At 43.6% G+C, this 20,048-nt stretch overlaps 1 protein-coding gene across 1 annotated transcript in view; it reads left to right on the top strand.

Annotated features, from left to right (window-relative positions):
- Positions 1-19,707, top strand: part of LOC126159785 (glutamate receptor 1-like) — a 127,780-nt gene extending 108,073 nt beyond the window's left edge. Inside the window, exon 8 of the mRNA XM_049916575.1 lies at positions 19,432-19,707. Within this exon, the coding sequence (XP_049772532.1) occupies positions 19,432-19,707 (276 nt within the window). The remainder of the gene's footprint in view (positions 1-19,431) is intronic.
- Positions 19,708-20,048: the final 341 nt, after the last annotated feature.

The raw sequence follows: 20,048 nt of genomic DNA, 5'->3' as shown, positions 1-20,048 counted from the left end.
TGGAGACGGTTGCGAATGGTCCTCGCCGATACCCCAGGAGCAACAGTGTCCCTAATTTGCTGGGAAGTGGCGGTGCGGTCCCCTACGGCACTGCGTAGGATCCTACGGTCTTGGCGTGCATCCGTGCGTCGCTGCGGTCCGGTCCCAGGTCGACGGGCACGTGCACCTTCCGCCGACCACTGGCGACAACATCGATGTACTGTGGAGACCTCACGCCCCACGTGTTGAGCAATTCGGCGGTACGTCCACCCGGCCTCCCGCATGCCCACTATACGTCCTCGCTCAAAGCCCGTCAACTGCACATACGGTTCACGTCCACGCTGTCGCGGCATGCTACCAGTGTTAAAGACTGCGATGGAGCTCCGTATGCCACGGCAAACTGGCTGACACTGACGGCGGCGGTGCACAAATGCTGCGCAGCTAGCGCCATTCGACGGCCAACACCGCGGTTCCTGGTGTGTCCGCTGTGCCGTGCGTGTGATCATTGCTTGTACAGCCCTCTCGCAGTGTCCGGAGCAAGTATGGTGGGTCTGACACACCGGTGTCAATGTGTTCTTTTTTCCATTTCCAGGAGTGTACATCGAATAGTTACAAAGTAGCACCGTTACGTCAACCTGTTGGTTGAAATGTATCGCAAATAATTTTAGATTTTTCCGCTCCACCCCTATCCAAGCTTAAAGGGAGGCCCTGACTCCACACTACGCAGAGTTACAGTTATAGTGAAATGGCCTTGTTCCTAGGTGGCTTAACAGGAGGTCTGCAAACGTTGTCTTCCCCTCGCGCCTTTCACCCGTTTTTCCAGTCCTGATGAAATAGGCTTTACTTTTGTGCAATAAACTCGCAGTTGATTCGAATAAATAGCAAATGTTTTTCGCAAAGGGAACGTGATTAGAGCTTTCAATCCCACACCGCAGTCTGGCGTTAACATGCGGGTTGCCGACTTAGGGATGCTTGACGCAGCGCCAGAGTTTTGATGGCACGCTTCCCAATCTGTCCGTAGAATATAAGGGCTGGTTTGTAGAGGAGCCAAGAGTGTGGGTAATGAGAAGTTGGCACCACGTGCTCAGATTCAAGCAACAAACAACAAACTGATAACAGTTATGTAGAGAGCCAAAACACACCACACATACGCAAGCTTCGTAGACAGCAGATTCATAGCGCTTTGAAACAGTAATTTCGGCGTTCAGCTGAGTTAATGAAACGAAATAAAAAAAAACCGTTAATTTGTCCATGAAGAGCAGAATAAAGCTGTCCTGCGATTAGCCAGAAACAAAAGCTTTAAATTAATGTTGTGTAAGCGAAACCCGTCGGTTTACAGAGTACTGCTTAAAATAATTTCGTTGTAGCAGTATACGAAACCTGGGTCTGACAGGTGCGAGAACTATCGCACAGTCAGCTTAACAGCTCATGGAACCACTTGTAAGAATAATGTGGAGATGGATGGGGAAGAAAGTTAACGATCTGTTAGATGACGGTCAGTTCTTATTTAGGAAGGAGGTTGTTCTTACGTTGTACATGATAAAGGAAGCTTGTCTTAAGAAAATTCAAGGCACGTTCATAGGATCCCACCACCGAGTAAAAGCGTTCGGCAAAGTAAAATGGCGTAAGATTTTGGAAAAAGCTCGAGTAAACTCGTATGTATAAGCTATTGGTAAATACGGGTAACATACAACACGTACAAGAACCAGAAAGGACAAATGAAGATGGAAGACTAAGTGCTCGGATTAGAAGGGGAATATTTATTCATAACTGTTCATCTTGATCGCACATTATTACATTATACGCAGTATGAACGGTTTATGCTTACAATTTTCATCAGACCACTCGTACGTGGAGAACTTGTCTTCGCAGCAATCGCCGACATAGTGTAGCTGAAGCGGAATAAGGGGAACCAGCCCGCATTCGGTGAGGCAGATGGAAAACTGCCTAAAAACCATCCACAGACTGGCTGGCTCACCGGACTGTGCCACAAGTCCACCGGGCGGATTCGTGTCAACATCAGATTAGTCACTGCTAAACACGAAGAAGCTTACAGCGTACGGTGCTCTGTCCCTTGTTCTGACTCCACTGACGTGTGCATACAGTCAGTTACTCATGAATGAAGATGCAGTGGGTGATGGCTGCTAAGGAACAAGAATACTAGATATTAAAGCAGCACTGAGGAATGTTCTGCCCTACCGTTGCCCTAAAACTTTAACTTGAATGTATAACTATAATTCTGGAACACAATTTTAACTGATTTTCAGGCAGTGTTCAGTGAGACCTATGTAATGAACCAGTATGTTTCAAAAATACTCAGAGTGAAGTAATATTCGTTCATGTGCCTTAGAAGGAAATAGATTAACTAATATTGGCACGGGAAATGTTCAAAACTGATGGTTTACGAGTGTAAAGAGGTCCTCTTTATAAGCAATGCTTTCGTATGTGCCATTTGTGAGAAATGGACTCGCAGTGAAATCTGAGAGTACATCTCCAAAATACCAGCTCCTTAACTGTAATGACTTTCAACAAACTGGTTAAGAGAACAGATCTCAAGTGAGGCTGCCGATGGTTCTGCAGGCACCAGCAAACTGTGATACAATTACTTACAGGAGAGGTGAAATAGTACGGAAAATATGAACGGTGCATTGTTTTTTTCAACAGAGTCGTTAAATGTACCGAAGAGAGCAAAGGAAGAGAGCTTCTACATAGTAAACAGAGGAATGCTGATGCTGCTGTAGATTCACTCTAACTGTGCAGGAATGGCTCTGTTGTGAGCAGCCGAGGCATATTGAAAGACAGTGCTCTTTTCTTGAAATGAGGACATTTATTGGCAGAAAGAGCTAAAATTCTAATGGGCAACATGAGTCAGCACTGGGGAGGCCAAGACGTAGTGGTGGGCGAAACATAGTTTGCAGCAAACTTGGGCGAAGTTAAAGAAAAAGTGGTGGCTGCAATTCGGACAAGTCCGAATGGCGTGGTAGCTACAGAAACAAAGTTCTCGGCGCCGCAGCACCAGGAAGGGAAGATGATGTTCCCAGCTGCAGGGTGCGCGGCAGAGAGAGCGTTTCGGCCGGTGGGCGGCAGTGTACCTCCGTCGTGGCCATCTACATCCTATATATTCATCTACATCTACATGGATACTCTGTAAATCACATTTAAGTGCCTGGCAGTGGGTTCATCGAACCACCTTCACAACTCCCTATTATTCCAATCTCGTATAGCGCGTGGGAACAATGAACACCTGTATCTTTCCGTACGAGCTCTGATTTCCCTTATTTTATCTTGGTGATCGTTCCTCCCTATGTAAGTCGGTGTGAACAAAATATTTTCGCATTCGGAGGAGAAAGTTGGTGATTGGAATTTCGTGAGAAGATTCCGTCGCAACAAAAAACGCCTTTATTTTAATGATGTCCATTCCAAATCCTGTATCATTTCTGTAACACTCTCTCCCATATTTCGCGATAATAGAAAACGTGCTGCCTTTCTTTGAACTTTTTCGATGTACTCAGTCAGTCCTATCTGGTAAGGATCCCACACCGGGCAACAGTATTCTAAAAGTGGACGGACATGCGTAGTGTATGCAGTCTCCTTAGTAGGTCTGTTACATTTTCTACGTGTCCTGCCAATAAAACGCAGTCTTTGGTTAGCCTTCCCCACAACATTTTCTGTGTGTTCCTTCCAATTTCAATTGTTCGTAATTGTAATACTTAGGTATTTAGTTGAATTTACGGCTTTTAGATTAGACTGCTTTATCGTGTAACCGAAGTTTAAGGCGTTCCTTTTAGCACGCATGTGGATGACCTGACACTTTTCGTTATTTAAGGTTAATGCCACTTTTCGCACCATTCCAGTATTTCTTCTAAATCGTTTTTCAGTTTGTTTCGATCTTCTGATGACTTTATTAGTCGATAAACAACAGCGTCATCTGCAAACAACCGAAGATAGCTGCTCAGATTGTCTCCTAAATCGTTTATATAGATAATGAACAGCAAAGGGCCTATAACACTACTTTGGGGAACACCAGAAGTCACTGCTGTTTTACTCGATGACTTTCCGTCAATTACAACAAACTCTGACCTCTCTGACAGGATATCACAGATCCAGTCACGTAACTGAGACGATATTCGATAAGCACGCCATTTCACTACGAGCCGCTTGTCTGGCACAGTGTCAAAAGCCTTCTAGAAATCCAGAAATACGGAGTCGATCTGAAATCCCTTGTCAATAGCACTCAGCACTTCATGTGAATAAAGAGCTAGTTGTGTTTCACAGGAACGATGTTTTCTAAACCTGTGTTGACTGAGTGTCAACAGACCGTTTCCTTCGATGTAATTCATTATGTTTGAACACAATATAGGTTCTAAAATACTGCTGCATATCGGCGTTAACGATATGGCCTGTAATTTAGTGGATTACTCCTACTACCTTTCTTGAATATTGGTGTGGCCTGTGCAACTTTCCAGTCTTTGGGTACGGATCTTTCGTCGAGCGAACGGTTGTACGTGATTGTTAATTATGGAGCTAATGCATCAGCATACTCCGAAAGGAACCTAATTGTTATACAGTCTTGATCAGAAGACTTGCTTGTATTAAGTGATTTAAGTTGCTTCACTACCCCGAAGATATTTACTTCTACGTTACTCTTGTTGCCAGCTGTTCTCGATTCGAATTCTGGATTATTTACTTCGTCTTCTTTTGTGAAGGCATTTCGAAAGGCTGTGTTTAGTAACTCTGCTTTGGCAGCACTGTCTTCGATGGTATCTCCATTGATATCGTGCAGAGAAGGCATTGATTGTTTCTTGCCGCTAACATACTTCACGTACTACCAGAATCGCTTTGGATTTTCTGCCAGGCAGCTTCCTCCATCCTGAGTGGTCATGAGCCGAGAAAACCATGGGGGCGGCATGGAAAGTTCCGAAGCGTGGCCTAGTCAGCTTCGCGTAAGCGGCATTACCTTGTCACCACACGAGGGAGGCTCAAATGGCTCTGAGCACTATGGGACTTAACTTTTGAGGTCATCAGTCCCCTAGAACTTAGAACTACTTAAACCTAACTAACCTAGGGACATCACATAACACCCAGTCATCACGAGGCAGAGAAAATCCCTGACCCCGCCGGGAATCGAACCCGGTAACCCGGGCGCGGGAAACGAGGGAGGCACGTGATCGCAATTGCCCATCTTAGTGCTGACATGTTGCTACCAGATCTTGGGATGAGAAAATTACAGGCAGCTGAAGCTACCGGTTAATGCTTGACCGTAACAAGATAATGAAATAAACCTCTTGAAATAAAATAGAAATAGAATCCCCTATTATCTGGCCCAAACTTACACAATGTTCATTATTAATGACACCTAACAAACAGCTTTACACGGGTGGCTACAAGCACCTTCTTTTATCAAAAAAAGGGGCATAATATACCACGTTTTCACGATGCTCACAAAAGTGTTTTCATTTTGGTTTACGTAAATGGCAGAGGGAATCTATGCCATGAAGGCTCGTAAATGAATGAAGAACGATTGGATACCACTCTGCAGGTGGACACGAGATTCAGATCCAAAGGGGAAGCGAAGTTCCATTTTAACTCCAACAAGCGCAGCTTAAGAGAAATTGCTCGTACTACATAATACTCCAAAAACAAATGCCTCCACATGAATTGATAGGACACGCGTGAAAATCATTGCTATATCTAAGAGCCGGCCTGTGTGGCCTGTGTGGCCTGTGTGGCCTGTGTGGCCTGTGTGGCCGTGCCGTTCTAGGCGCTTCAGTCCATGCCCGAGGCAGGATTCGAACTCGCGACGTTGCGGTCTTGCGGTTCCAGACTGTAGTGCCTAGAACCGCTCGGCCATTCCAACCGTATAAACAGGTGACACTATAATTAGAAACAATCTAACGAATACAGAACGTGAACAATTGCAACATAACGATAGACAAAACTGTTGTTCGGTTTTTCCACCTTAACGGATTTGCACACACATTCTGAAAACTGTTTAATGTGCTCAGTATGGGGTGTGACCACCTCCGGCAGCAACACAGGGATGACAACGACGGGGCATTTTGAGGCAATAACGCCCATTCCCCCTGCAGAGCTTTATGCAAGTCTTGGAGAGTGATTGTTGGAAGTTATCGTGTGCAACCCGTGTTCCCGTGCATCCCAAACAAGCTCTATAGGATTCAAATCGTTAGAGCGAGCAGGCCGCGCCATGATTTTCCAAGAGAACGTCAATCCCTCGTGTTCTATTAGGTCGAGCATTATCATCCAGAAGGCTTTTGACATGGTACCACTCAAGTGGCTTATAGTGAAACTTCGTGCTTATGATTGTAGGATGTGAGGTCCACCAGTTATGAAAAACACCGTTTTTTCTCAGTACCTAAACATGTTTCAGCACCACTGTGCCATTATCAGTGAGTTTCCGTTTTATTTATTCTATAATGTGAACATTTTTGTTAAATGATTACAAAATTATGTGGATTTTAGTTCAAACAATAGTTCGTTTCTTTTTGTTAATACCTTTACACCTGCTGTGCATCAACTTTCCGGATAACTTGTGTATTATTTGCTACAGGCAGCTTGTCATCTGCAACCAAACGATGTTGATGAGAAAATTTTGCAGACAGTTAACCTATCATCTAGAATGTAATTTGGTTTGTCGCGATGTTCTCGAACATATATTCGTTTTTACTTACGTTTTCACATGGCAAGCCCTTTCATTCTCCGCATTATGGTGAAGTGTCGTGATGCACACCTCACTATAATGCGGAGAATAAAAGGGGCTTGCCACACGAAAACGTAAGTAAAAACGAATATAGGCGCAGAAACATCGCGACAAACCAAATTAGGTTCTAGATGATAGGTTGTAACCTCCCAACAGACTTTTCCGTAACATCGGAATAAAAATGTGACTAACCTTCCAATAAAAATGAGACTCATATATAACATTTCAATAATTAACTGACTGTGAATCTAAACTGGAAAATATACACGTCAGCAATGCTGCGTCGTGGCCCTGAAAAGTCAATCTGAATAAAGCGAAGATTCTTACCTCAGTTATGCCGCTGGAAAACGCATATATATCTGCTCCTATAAGGAAATATTATTGAAAACTTATTGAAAATTATTTACATGTGACTTTGATAATACAATAGTACCTCTTACAAGGCTAGCTCCCAGAAAATTTTTCTCGTTAACATTGTTTGGTTGCATGCCTGTGGTAAATAACACACAGGTGATCCGAAAAATTCATGTACACCAAGTGTAAAGGTATTAACAAAAAGAAACGAACTATTGTTTGAACTGAACATCCACATAAAAATGTAATCATTTAATAAAAATGACACATTATAGCATAAATAAAACGGAAACCCACTGATGATGGCACAGTGGTGCTGAAACATGTTTGGGTACAGAGAAAAAACGGAGTTTTGCATAACCAGCGGACCTCACATCCTATAGTTTTAACTACAGACACGGTCAACTCAAGGAGCTGCAAATCCAAATGATGATTATGCGTGCTTATGGAATATCTTCTCAGTTATATGACTGGATTTGTGATTTCCTGTCAGAGAGGTCGCAGTTGGTAATAATCGACGGAAAGTCATCGAGTAACACAGAAGTGATTTCTGGCTTTCCCCTAGGTACTGTTATAGGCCCTTTGCTGTTCCTTATCTATATAAATGATTTGGAAGACAACCTGAGCAGCCGTCTTAGGTTGTTTGCAGATGACGCTGTCATTTATCGTCTAATAAAGTCATCAGAAGATCAGAACAAACAGCAAAACGATTTAGAAACGATATCTGAATGGTGCGAAAATTGGCAGTTGACCACAAATACGTGCGGTAGCGTTCTCGCTTCCCACGCCCGGGTTCCGGCGGGGTCAGGGATTTTCTCTGCCTCGTGATGGCTGGGTGTTGTGTGCTGTGCTTAGGTTAGTTAGGTTTAAGTAGTTCTAAGTTCTAGGGGACTGATGACCATAGCTGTTGAGTCCCATAGTGCTCAGAGCCATTTGAACCATTTGACCACAAATAACGAAAAGTGTGAGGTCATCCACATGAGTATTAAAAGGGATACGTTAAACGTCGTTTACACAATAAATCAGTCAGATATAAAGGGCGTAAATTCATTTAATACCTAGAAATTACAATTACGAACAACTTTAACTGGATGGAACACATAGAAATTGTTGTGAGGAAGGCTAAACAAAGACTGTGTTTTTTTGGCAGGAATTCAGAAAATGTAACGGATCTACTAAGTACATTGCCTACACTACGCTCGTCCGTCCTGTTTAAGAATACTGCTTCGCAGTTTGGGATCCTTACCAGATAGGACTGACGGAGTACATCGAAAAATTTCAAAGAATGGCACAACGTTTTGTATTATCGCGAAATATGGTAGAGAGTGTCACAGAAATGATATAGGGTTTGGGCTGGACATCAATGAAAGAGAGGCGTTTTTGTTGCGACGGATTCTTCTCACGAAAAGCCAGTCTTCAACTTTCTCCTCCGAATATTTTGTTGCCACTGACCTACATAGGGAGAAACGATCACCACGATAAAACAAGGGAAATCAGAGTTCGTACGGAAAGCTATAAGTGCTCGTTCTTTCCGCACGCTATACGAGATTGGAATAATAGAGAATTGTGAAGGTGGTTCGATAAACCCTCTACCACGCACTTAAATGTGATATGCAGAGTATCAATGTAGATGTAGGTGTAGATGTTGATCAGTACTAACTCTGGGCCCACACTACCTCACAACAACGGCACATGAGATCGCAAGATTTCGTCACAATACCTGACAGCAGTAGAAGCCTGCCGATTCACCAGTACAATTTCGTGAAGAGGTGTTGGCCTATTTAACATAGTCCCCCTGTCCATACAATTAGGGATTCTCCTCTGTATCCGTCTGTTTCCACAGTGTTTTGGGTCCCGAAATCAAGTTCTACGTTCGCTCTAGAGGCGAATCCGAGAATCACTCTCCCGACCAAATCGGGACTCATGGGTGAAAATAACATTTGCCCACTTTTCGACCGTTCATGTGGCATGCTCACAACTCCACTTTAGACGTTCCCTTCTGTGTACACAAACAGCAGGTCTCCGACAATAAAGGCCACTCTGCCGAAGCCTTCAGCACGCAGTTTCCCTCGATGCAACACGTCCAGTGGGTTCTGCGGGGTCAGATGCCAGCTTCCGTGCAGTTCTAAAGCGGTACCGTCATGCGCTGATTGCCAATTAGCGTTCCTCTGTCTCTGATGTCACAAACGATGGGACCTGTCCTGGTCTTCGGGACACAGTTTCGGTCTCTATAAAATGCCGCCACATCCGCGAAACAGCAGAACGATTCATATAAGCCGTCGGGCAACATCAGTTTGCAACCGCCTGCTTCCAGTCTTCCTATGGCCTCAACCGCAGAGACTGTGGTAACCGTTTTCTTGGTGCCATACTCCACCCTCAGTGTCTGTGTACAAAGCAGTTGTGGATGAGAGACTATACGGCAAACACTGTCCCGTCCGATAGGTGCCCTGACGTCATCGTTGGCGTGGTTGCCGTTGACCGGAATGCCACCTTCCGTGCAGAACATGATTGTACGGATATCTGTTGACAGTTTGTACGATCACATCCTGAATTAGACACAAAACGGGGAATCAGCTGTTTGTTGCTTTAATTTTGGACACCAGTGTATGTCACGTAATTCTTCAAAACATACGTTCTATATTTTTGGCGAGTGCTTAAAAATATTTGGTGATACCCGTATCATACATGGGTGTAAATTTGGTTTTCTGCCCGTAGGATGATTTGAAAATGGGTCCCGGCCAGAAACTAGTCACCAAGTTAATAAAAAAAGTGAAATTTGCCACTTTCGCTGGTTTTTCTTTGTAATAATAAACTGCGGTTGATGACCTAGCGTGCCGGTTTCACTATTTTGAGTACTAGCTTGGCTCTTTGTAATAAGACGTTTGTCAACCATGAAACTGAATTAAAATTTTAGGACTACCACCTTCTTGAAGCGTGTCTGCTATGACAGTAACCGACTGAATTGTTCTTCTAGTTCTTGCTTTCAGTGAGTGGGAAGAGTAAGTTCAGCTCTGTTGCAGGTTTTTACCATTTCTGGAATTACCGGCGAGCCGTCTCCCGCTGTTGCAGGGACTATCTTGAACAAAAATTGGTCATAAATCACTAGATATTATCTTACAAAATAAAATGTATCTTATCGTAACGTATACAGTACAACTCTATATGACTGTGCCACTCAGTAAAACTTCACGACGCACCAGCTGGGATGTTGAGGTGGAAAGTGAATACACTCGGTGCCTGTGAATGAGTCCACTGGCGAATCTGAGTAATTTACAAATTAAAGCATGCTTGAAAAGATTAGAGAAATATGTTGAAACGTGGAAGATAATTCTATTGCAAAGCGGTTCCCACTGAGACGGTACGATACGAGACACAATACGACATGCGACTCACGAGACACGCAATAGCAACCCGTATCGGTGGAGAACATAGAAACATAGCTTAAGTGACTTACTAAATCATACCATATGCCGCTGGTGGGAGTGAAGGGACTGGGATGAGCTAGGAGTGGTTCTACATAAAAGTTTTGTTCTACAAATTTACAACGTATGTTTTACAACAAATATTGAGCAAATTTATGTGACACATTGTAAATGTGCGTTATACAAGGTTATTTCTTTAACAGTTCAAGACTGAGGAGAGCCACAATAATGTTTCAAAATTTAAAAAAAAATATAAGATGAAATAACAATTTTTAAGAAAGTAATCCGTGACTGATATCCCAAAATAATTTTAGGAGACAGTGGCCACAAATTCCTTGAACAGTTCTACAAATTATTGAATCGTGAAGATTGTCCAAGAGCAGTCAGCAGGAAATACACTTAATAAAACCCTAGGAAATAGAGCGAACTACAGTTCCGTAAGGATCATAGTGTAGCACAACAAGATTTAACGACAGCCTTGTAATTTCAAAGAGCTCCGTAAAGTGAGGCAACTGCTTGCCCATGAACATCTCGATTCCTGTACCTGCCGCCCCCAATTCCTTGACAAGTATTTGATCTCCTGGTTTCATGGAAGTCGATCATCTCCCCCAGGTTACAAAACTCAGATGGGCTCTCATGTTTAATTTTTACGTTTTACCTTGCCTGTCCCACGTTTCTTGAATTTTCCACAGTGTCAGCCGTCTTTGGTAATGCATCATTTTAGCCACAGATCTTGAGGGATGGGGGATTTACTTGAAGGGAAACGTAAGTGTAGTCGAGGTTTCCTTGTGCACATCGTGAATAGCAGTAATGAACTCAAAATTGAACCAAGACAAGAACATGTCCAACTCAGTGTGTTCATCATGGTGGAAGACGATCTGGGCTGCCCGCAAATTTCTGTTAAGTCACCCTGCAAACTAGGCGTTTAATAGTAAGTGTTGTTGAAGTATGGGCTATCCTCATTTCAAAACGGAAGTTTCTAAACTCAGCGGAAATAAGGCTGTCGCATTTTCTGATACAATGGTCCTACGCAGTCCAAATACGCCATAGATCCCTTTCAAACTCATTGTGGTTGCCACTGCGTTGACGTTCCTTACATGTAGTAGCCAGCAGAAACACGCTCACGTATCTTTGCACACATGTGGGAACCAGTTTCCGTCCCTTGATCTAGGAAATGGGCCGACATAGTCCATACAAATTTTGTTCAAGGGAGCCAACTAATCTTCGGGAAAAGGCAGCCCATGTCGGTTGTTCAGTGCCGGCTTAGTAAGGCAACAAGATTTATACTTCTGTGCTAAATTCTGATTCTGCTTCTCCATGCCTTGCCAAATGAATCTCTCACAAACCTCCAATCTACTCACAAAATTACTCAAGTCTTCTCCCACCGGTGTTTCATGAAGCATAGCACAAGGTCCGATTACAAGACAAATTTGTCGCCTTGACGTTCTCGAACTGCACAGCGTAAAACATTACCCCCCATCAAATGCGGCTTAATGGTCTCGTCATTTCTCAAAAACTCTTTAATCAGCTCTGGGTCTTCGTCTTGTTGTTGAACAATGTCAATAAGAGGGAGTCGTATCCCCATCACAACTGAGCACACTACGTCTTTGGTTCAGTTCAAATGGTCTGCACCCGTTTACGGTTATACGTATCTCCTTCGCTTTCATCGTCGAACATTTAGCGCAGGCCTTCCACAACAACATTCTTCGTCCCTCAGATACGCTTAACCGTACATTGAAAAGCGGACATCCTCACCGTCCACCAGCCTATTTGCCCAGCCTGCCTCGGGCGCACAAGCACTCAGCTGAGAGCTTGATTATCTATCTCTAACTGAAACGGCTTGTACTCTACATACATATTACATTTCTCCAAAGCAAATGAAAAGGCGAACGTCTCTAATTCGTACACTATGTACTTAACCCCAGTGGCGAAAAACCACAAGAGGATTTCACCACCAGCCTCCTATCAACTACCGAACGAGGTGGCGCAGGGTTTAGCACACTGGACGCAAATTCGGAGGACGAAAATTCAAACCCGTGCTCGGCCATCCAGGTTTAGCTTTACCTTGATTTCGCTAAATTGCTGCAGCCGAATGCCGAGATGGTTCCTTTGAAAAAACACAGCCGATATCCTTCCCCATCCTACAAAATCCGAACTCATGTTTCGTCTCTAATGATGTTAAACCCAGTCTTCCTTCCTTACTTCCTATCAATTTGATATTCTTGTAGCTAAACGGTGACCACTCCCAACATCCATCTAGACAATGAATTCCCTTACAAAATCTGGCATCTACAGTACAGGCACACTTGCCACATGGTCTTTAGGCCTCCAATACGGGCCTGCTAGGAGGGACCCCACACTAACCTTTGTCCCTTTTACCTTAACTCGCTTAGAGGAGCAGCCAATTGCGCAAAACTGGAGGCGAATTTACCGAATAAATTTTCCATACCTACAAAACATGCAACCCATTTCATGTTTTCAGATGACGGGCATCTGCGGAATGCTTCTGTGCTAGTGTTATGAGTACTGACGCCAGTAGAGGTTACTCTATGTCCCGGAAAGGAAATCTGTGGCTGCGCAAGTTTCACCTTGCAGTGTTTGACCATAAATGTGGCCTCTTTCAACTGCTTAAGTACTTCTCTAACTTGCCCTAGCAGTTCTAGATAACCCAGCCTGCAAATGATTAAATTATCCAAGTTACTGCACGTGCAGCTGAACTTGAGATCAAAGAAAACATTGACGAAATGCGCGACATCACAGTTGCCCCAGATGAGAGACCCAATGGAACCCGATTGTACTCATACAGATTCCAGTCGGTCGAAAAGACGGCTAATGGCTTAGATTCTTCACTCACAGCAACTGAAAATGTGCATGGTTAATATCAATATTGTAAACATCTTAGCTTTTTGGAACCATGCAAAACAAGAATGCAAATCCGGCAAAGGAATGGATGACGATATGATTTCCATGATAATCAACCATCTACCTGACCTTATCCAGCGGTTTTAGGACTAATATAATGGGAGACGAATATGGTGATTTAGACGCTCAAATATACCCCAAACCTCAACATTTCGTCAACTGCCATTTTTAATTGTTTGATGTGCCATGAAGATAGCCAATATCAGGGGTGTGCCTCTGGAATGTTATCACTCGGTTCTGTTTTATACTCGCCATGCTCGACCAGGTCTAGCCGATTAATAAGATGGTTCAAATGGCTCTGAGCACTATGGGACTCAACTGCTGTGGTCATAAGTCCCCTAGAACTTAGAACTACTTAAACCTAACTAACCTAAGGACAGCACACAACACCCAGCCATCACGAGGCAGAGAAAATCCCTGACCCCGCCGGGAATCGAACCCGGGAACCCGGGCGTGGGAAGCGAGAACGCTACCGCACGACCACGAGATGCGGGCGATTAATAAGAACATCCTTAAATTCTCGACGTAACTGCTCCGACTGCTCCCCCTGTTCGTGGCTTCAATGGTTCAATTCGAAGTAGGCCAGGTATTGGCATCACTACAGTTAACTATCAAGTGATCACCAACTTGTGCAACACGTTTATAGGATTAAAGACCGAATGTGGCTCAAAATGGAAGAAAAACTTATTCTAACGCTAATTAGGGTTTAACCCCATTCTGCAAACAAAATCCGCCCCTAGAATCATTGGTACTGATGATTCGCCGGCCGGTGTGGCCGAGAGGTTCTAGGCGCTATAGTCTGGAGCCGCGCGACCGCTACGGTCGCAGGTTCGAATCCTACCTCGCGCATGGATGTGTGTGATGTCCTTAGGTTGGTTAGGTTTAAGTAGTTCTAAGTTACAGGGGACTGATGACCTCAGATGTTAAGTCCATAGTGCTCAGAGCCATTTGAACCATTCCTTTTTTTTTTTTTTTTTTGAACTGATAATTCTTCCGCAACCTGGCTCTGAAAGGGTCATGTAAAATCATGTAAATATGTTAAATCATAATCTAACGCGTAACTCTCCCAGTAAAAACAGTTCTATTAATATTGGCTACCTCGCACATTACATTCTTCCGTGATAGGGATCCTAACTTAACAGTGTCTTTATCTGTGTTTCAAAATTCCTTACTAATCTACATCGAGGAACTTCCCATATCCAGCAGTACACAGACTGGTTCTCCATTAATGTCCGAGCGCAAAACTGAAAGCTGAGCTGTGGGGGCCACAAATATCGCAACCAGACAATGGTCGCGCACTCCCTTCCTCTAGTGTCACCTAGCTGTATTTTCCTACTTGTCACGACTGCTCCCATATGACCCATAATGTTACACCCATAACACCTTATTTCCCCTCTCCCATATTCCAAAACAGTGCTTACGCTTCTCGTTTACCAATACTACATTATTTTCCTCGAAACGCATCGTATCAGCCTTTCTAACTGCCTCAAACTGCGCAAGAACTGTTCCAACTCCACAAAACCCCTTCATTGGGTACTAAATATGATTCACATCCTACCCTCAGGACTTATGTCTTCTGGGACGTTGTTAAAAACCAATTCTTTGAATATGGGGACAGACATACATCTAGCATCTCTTGCCATTCTACTAACAGTATATTGTAGCGCCCTGTCAGGAAGTTGTACCCCAAGGTATAATTTACTAACTTGCTCGTGGCATGTTAACCAGGAAAATGACGCGTGCAAATAAGTACACAAAACTGAACAGTTGATAACTTTTCGCCGGCCGGTGTGGCCGTGCGGTTCTAGACACTTCAGTCTGGAACCGCGTGAACGCTACGGTCGCAGGTTCGAATCCTGCCTCGGGCATGGATGTGTGTGATGTCCTTAGGATAGTTAGGTTTCAGTAGTTCTAAGTTCTAGGGGACTGATGACCACAGATGTTAAGTCCCATAGTGCTCAGAGCCATTTGAACCATTTTTTTTTTCTCTTCAAAGCTTCCTGTAACATCTGTTCTAATGGCCAGAAACCGTTGGCACCAACAACTGATAAAAGTGAAAATCCTTCAATCCCAACACATCTCCCTTGTCCTTTAAATCTAAATGGAACTCTACCAGATGTTTGATATCCTTGCTAATTTTAATACCATCTTTGCACAACAATTATATTAAGGAAATAGGCAGCTTGGTAAATAATATATGCATAAGCTTCTTTTGTTCCGATCCCATCCCTCTCGTTTCCTGCCTCACCACCTTACCTTCCACTATCAAGACATTCGGTAATTTTATCTAACAACCTGCCGGTTCCATCTTGTAAACATTACAGTTGGGTCTACAACGGAGTTATAGGTTTGTGAATTCGTTCTACACCCTTGTCTCTTCTAAAACCAATGAGTCTGTTCAAATAATGCAACACTCGTAATCGAACTCTACCCACTTGAGGACATAAGACCTCACCAACTTCAAATAATCCTATCACTGAAGCAAGCTCAGCCAAAGCAGATTGGATACTGGAGAGGGTCTTACTCATCTTTTGCTGGCTGAACGTCCAGTAGGGCCAATAGGTGGTACAGCACCTCTCGAATGCACTGCTCCATCCTCGCGGCACCTCTAATGATAAGCGCACACCTGATTTCTGACCCATAGTTCAGCTCAACCATCTGCAATTCTATTACTCTGGTCATCTCCCTTGCAGCTGTACTGAAACTGAACAGTAAACGGAGTAGTATACAGGACAGCAAGGAAACCACACCAAAAGAATAAAATATTGAATAATAAGATACCAAATTATCCTATTTCCCACACAAGTTTCTCCATATCAATAACCACGCACTGGTACCAACATGTACTGATATCTGTGTGGTAGGAGTGGGTTGAGCTGTGAGAGGTTCCTTACCCATAAAATATTTATTCTGCAAATTCCCAACATCAATTTTACAACAAATATTCAGCGAATTTATACAGCAGAGTTAACTTTGCACTATATATAAAGTAACATCTTTAACACTTCAAGACTGCGGAGAGCCAAAATAAAGTTTCACAATTTAAGAAATAAAATCGAAATTCACTAGTTAAAAACAGTAATACCTTCCTGGTACCCCAAAACATTCTTAAAACACAATAGCCACAAATTCTTACAACAATTCTACAAGTTCTTGAATCATAAAGGTCCTCGAAGGGCTGTCAGTAAAAACTACATTGATTAAACTCTTTGGGATACAAGTCCAGTCACACACGCAGCCCAGTTTGAAGAACGCAATAAGATTAAACAATAATGTTATTACTCTTACATGGAACTTATTTCAAAAATTGCACACACACTGTCGGACCAGAAAAGCAATGTCGACCAACGGATCATCTGAAGAGATGCGCCAGATAGCAAAACACCTGCAGATACCACAACTGCCCAAGAAATATTAATACGCCTAATCTAACTTAAATCTTTTTTCGGAGCGGGTTCATTGGAACATACTGAACGAAAGAAACAGTTTTGCGGCACAATTAAAAGGGAAGGAACCTGATCTAGTTAAGTGAACGATTACACAAAATATACTGTGGTTTTGTTCCCACAATATGTGATAACATGTAGAGACAGCAAGTAAAAAACCATACTACTGCACTTTTTCACTTACTGACCAACACACCCAGGTGAAAAAAGTCATGGGATACCTCCTAATATAATGTCGGATCTCCTTTTGTGAAATGTAGCGCAGCAACTCGACGTTGCTCCAGTTGCTCCAGCGTGCGATGCATATATTTCCCACACTATAGGCAATGAAAACATATTGCTCCCACATGTGTCTCACGACCTCGCAAAACAATTTTAATGTAGGTTACCATAGTTGATTACACCCCAGAAGCATGGTTAATTGGTCTCTCCTCTTCTGCCACGGTCCGCAGCTCGTGGTCGTGCGGTAGCGTTCTCGCTTCCCACGCCCGGGTTCCCGGGTTCGATTCCCGGCTGAGTCAGGGATTTTCTCTGCCTCGTGATGACTGGGTATTGTGTGATGTCCTTAGGTTAGTTAGGTTTAACTAGTTCTAAGTTCTAGGGGGCTGATGACCATAGATGTTAAGTCCCATAGTGCTGAGAGCCATTTGAACCGTTTGTTTCTTCTGCCACTGACTTTCGAGCTTTCGGGTTACAGTAATGTTGAGGCTATTCAGTTGATGAAAATAAGTACACCAAACAAAAATTATTCATTGCTAAGGCACATCACTCTATTTCCATGTAACTCCGGCTTTAGCGTTGATAGTAGGATCGATCCGACGTTTCTTCTGGCGTGACATATCCAGATGAAGTCATTCACTGATGCTCAGATGACTTTGGGCTACCAAGTCTGGGGATGGTACTTGATACATTTCATTCTCCATCCGAAACGGTCGCACATATTTTATATGGGACTTTTGCGAGGAACCTGACCCCAGAATGTCGATTGCTTACTGTAACCTTTGCAATTTTCAGTCGGAAACTGGTTGCAATGGGCTCGAATTCATTGACAGCAGCATTCCCCGTCTTGTTTGAAAACGTTGGTCACTGACTATGTATGACACTCGCGTCATCGATCCCTGTCGGCTACGGCGACTGTCCTGACGTCATGTTACTTACGTGCAAGTGGTATAGGACTACTTGTGGACTCGTTGAATGGTAAGGACTGACACATTAACAAATCGGTAATTATATTCACAATGTTGTCTTGGTGAGGTCGAAACACGATAGGTCTTTTCTATCACGTCTCCTCGTCAACAAACGTTATTGCACTGATTCCATAAAACGGACTAGGGCATTCCGATCACTTCAGTGGTATGACTTATGCTAGCAATAGAGGGTCATATGGTACCGTTTCTACACCATCTACAGCGCTCCATACCCATTTTGGTATTAAAGGGGGTGACAAGTATTTTTCCAAAGATTAATTCCAAGCAAACCAACCTATAGACTAATTTACAGTATGCTAAGTAACAGAATGTTCCAAGGATTCATGAGATATGTCATCAACTCCCCCAAAAAACGGCCTGCCATAGCGATGAGTTCTTGCTCCATTTCTCCTCAGTTTGTACATTGCAGATGTGCCAAAATCAAAGAGAAGGAAGTTCGGCTGCAGCAACGACCAGGTACTTTTAACAAGTTGTAGCTAACTTCGTAAACAGTGACTCCGGCCAAACCGCACTAAAACGGAAGTTTCTTGTTTCAGCCCAAATAACAAACCGGCCGGAAGAAAATTCAACATACAGTCGGAAATCATCACTTACTCAGAAACAGTTGTTGGGTGTCGCCCCTGACCGAACTCTATTTCACAGAGAACACCTAACAAAGCTAGCGAAAAATTGAAACAAGAAACAACGTCAACCACAAGCTAGGTGGTACAACGCGGGAAGCATCAGCAGCCAACCTCTGTTCAAGTGCTCTGGGTTTTGTGCTACCGTCCGCTGCCTATTGCATACCATTTAAGTTAAACTGCCTACATTCACGGAAAACAGACGTCCAGCTTAATAACATCATGAGAATGATTGCTTTTATTATCAAGTCGCCCCGACGAAATCATTGCCACAGCGCAGCCACATTCAACACCCACAGCCACAGTGTAGTAATGATGCTACGAGGGAATGAGGGTGGATCGTTAATAATAAATACCTACCAATACGTCTAGACATCGATGATGCAACCCATGCCCGACACCACTCTTGATTATAATCTAAACAGAATTAGAACCTAAAATAGCAGATGTAAACGTTTTTGACAGAAATGCAATAAGCAGCCATCCTCGTTTTGTAATTGTAGATGACCACAGGCCATCACACACGTCACAGAAGGATGTCCTACACGATTATACGACGACATACCAGAAGACCTCCTACCGACCTCTCCAAAGTTGGTAGTTTCCTAAGAGTTTTAGTTGGTCGTTAGTAATATTTTATATTGCATATACTATACTCTGCATATAGTCTGTGTGACTCTTCTTAAGTGTGTCAAGAAACTACGTACTTAGAAGATAAAGCCCGGTGCATCATGGTCTCACTACTGTATGCGCCCTCTGCAGGTGGCTCGCAAGTGGATGGCACCGCGTGTGCAGCTGGCCGCACAGACGGGCCTTCGGTCGTACGCGCAGGCGCCGGACGGCCCGGTGAAGCTGCAGCTGACTCACGTGCAGGGAGAGTTCGCGCTGCTGGTACTCGGCCTCTGCGTGTCGCTGGCCCTGCTGCTGGTGGAGATCGCCGTCCACCGGAGGACTAAAATCATCGCAGAACTGAGGGGTCCATCTGTCACTACACCGACGATGAGGCGGCACTGTTGGGAAGAACGCAGCCGACCATAGGGAACTTCGACCATGCCTCGATCAAACAGTTGTTCACTACACTGAGGACTGATAACAGAGATAATCTACTAATATAACAAATGCTTATGCACCGCAATTGTTTGCACCATCAGGTACTTATTATTACTTACTACACATTTTGGTCATTTCATCTTCAGCCTTAAAGAGAGAGAGGAAAAGAAAGCCAGACACCTTTGGGTTCTTGTGCGAATTCTCATAATCCGACGAAGAGTCGGATATGGGCAAATGGGATATCAACCTAACCAGTGCGATGTCAAAATTTCTTCTTCTTTGAACGTATCTGTGGTAATTCAGAAAAAATAGTTATTTTAGGGAAAAAT

Source organism: Schistocerca cancellata, chromosome 2, assembly GCF_023864275.1.
Source record: "Schistocerca cancellata isolate TAMUIC-IGC-003103 chromosome 2, iqSchCanc2.1, whole genome shotgun sequence".
NCBI classification, from domain to species: Eukaryota; Metazoa; Arthropoda; class Insecta; order Orthoptera; family Acrididae; genus Schistocerca; species Schistocerca cancellata.
The sequence above is the reverse complement of the archived record's forward strand: the minus strand, read 5'-3'. Positions and strand labels throughout refer to the sequence as shown.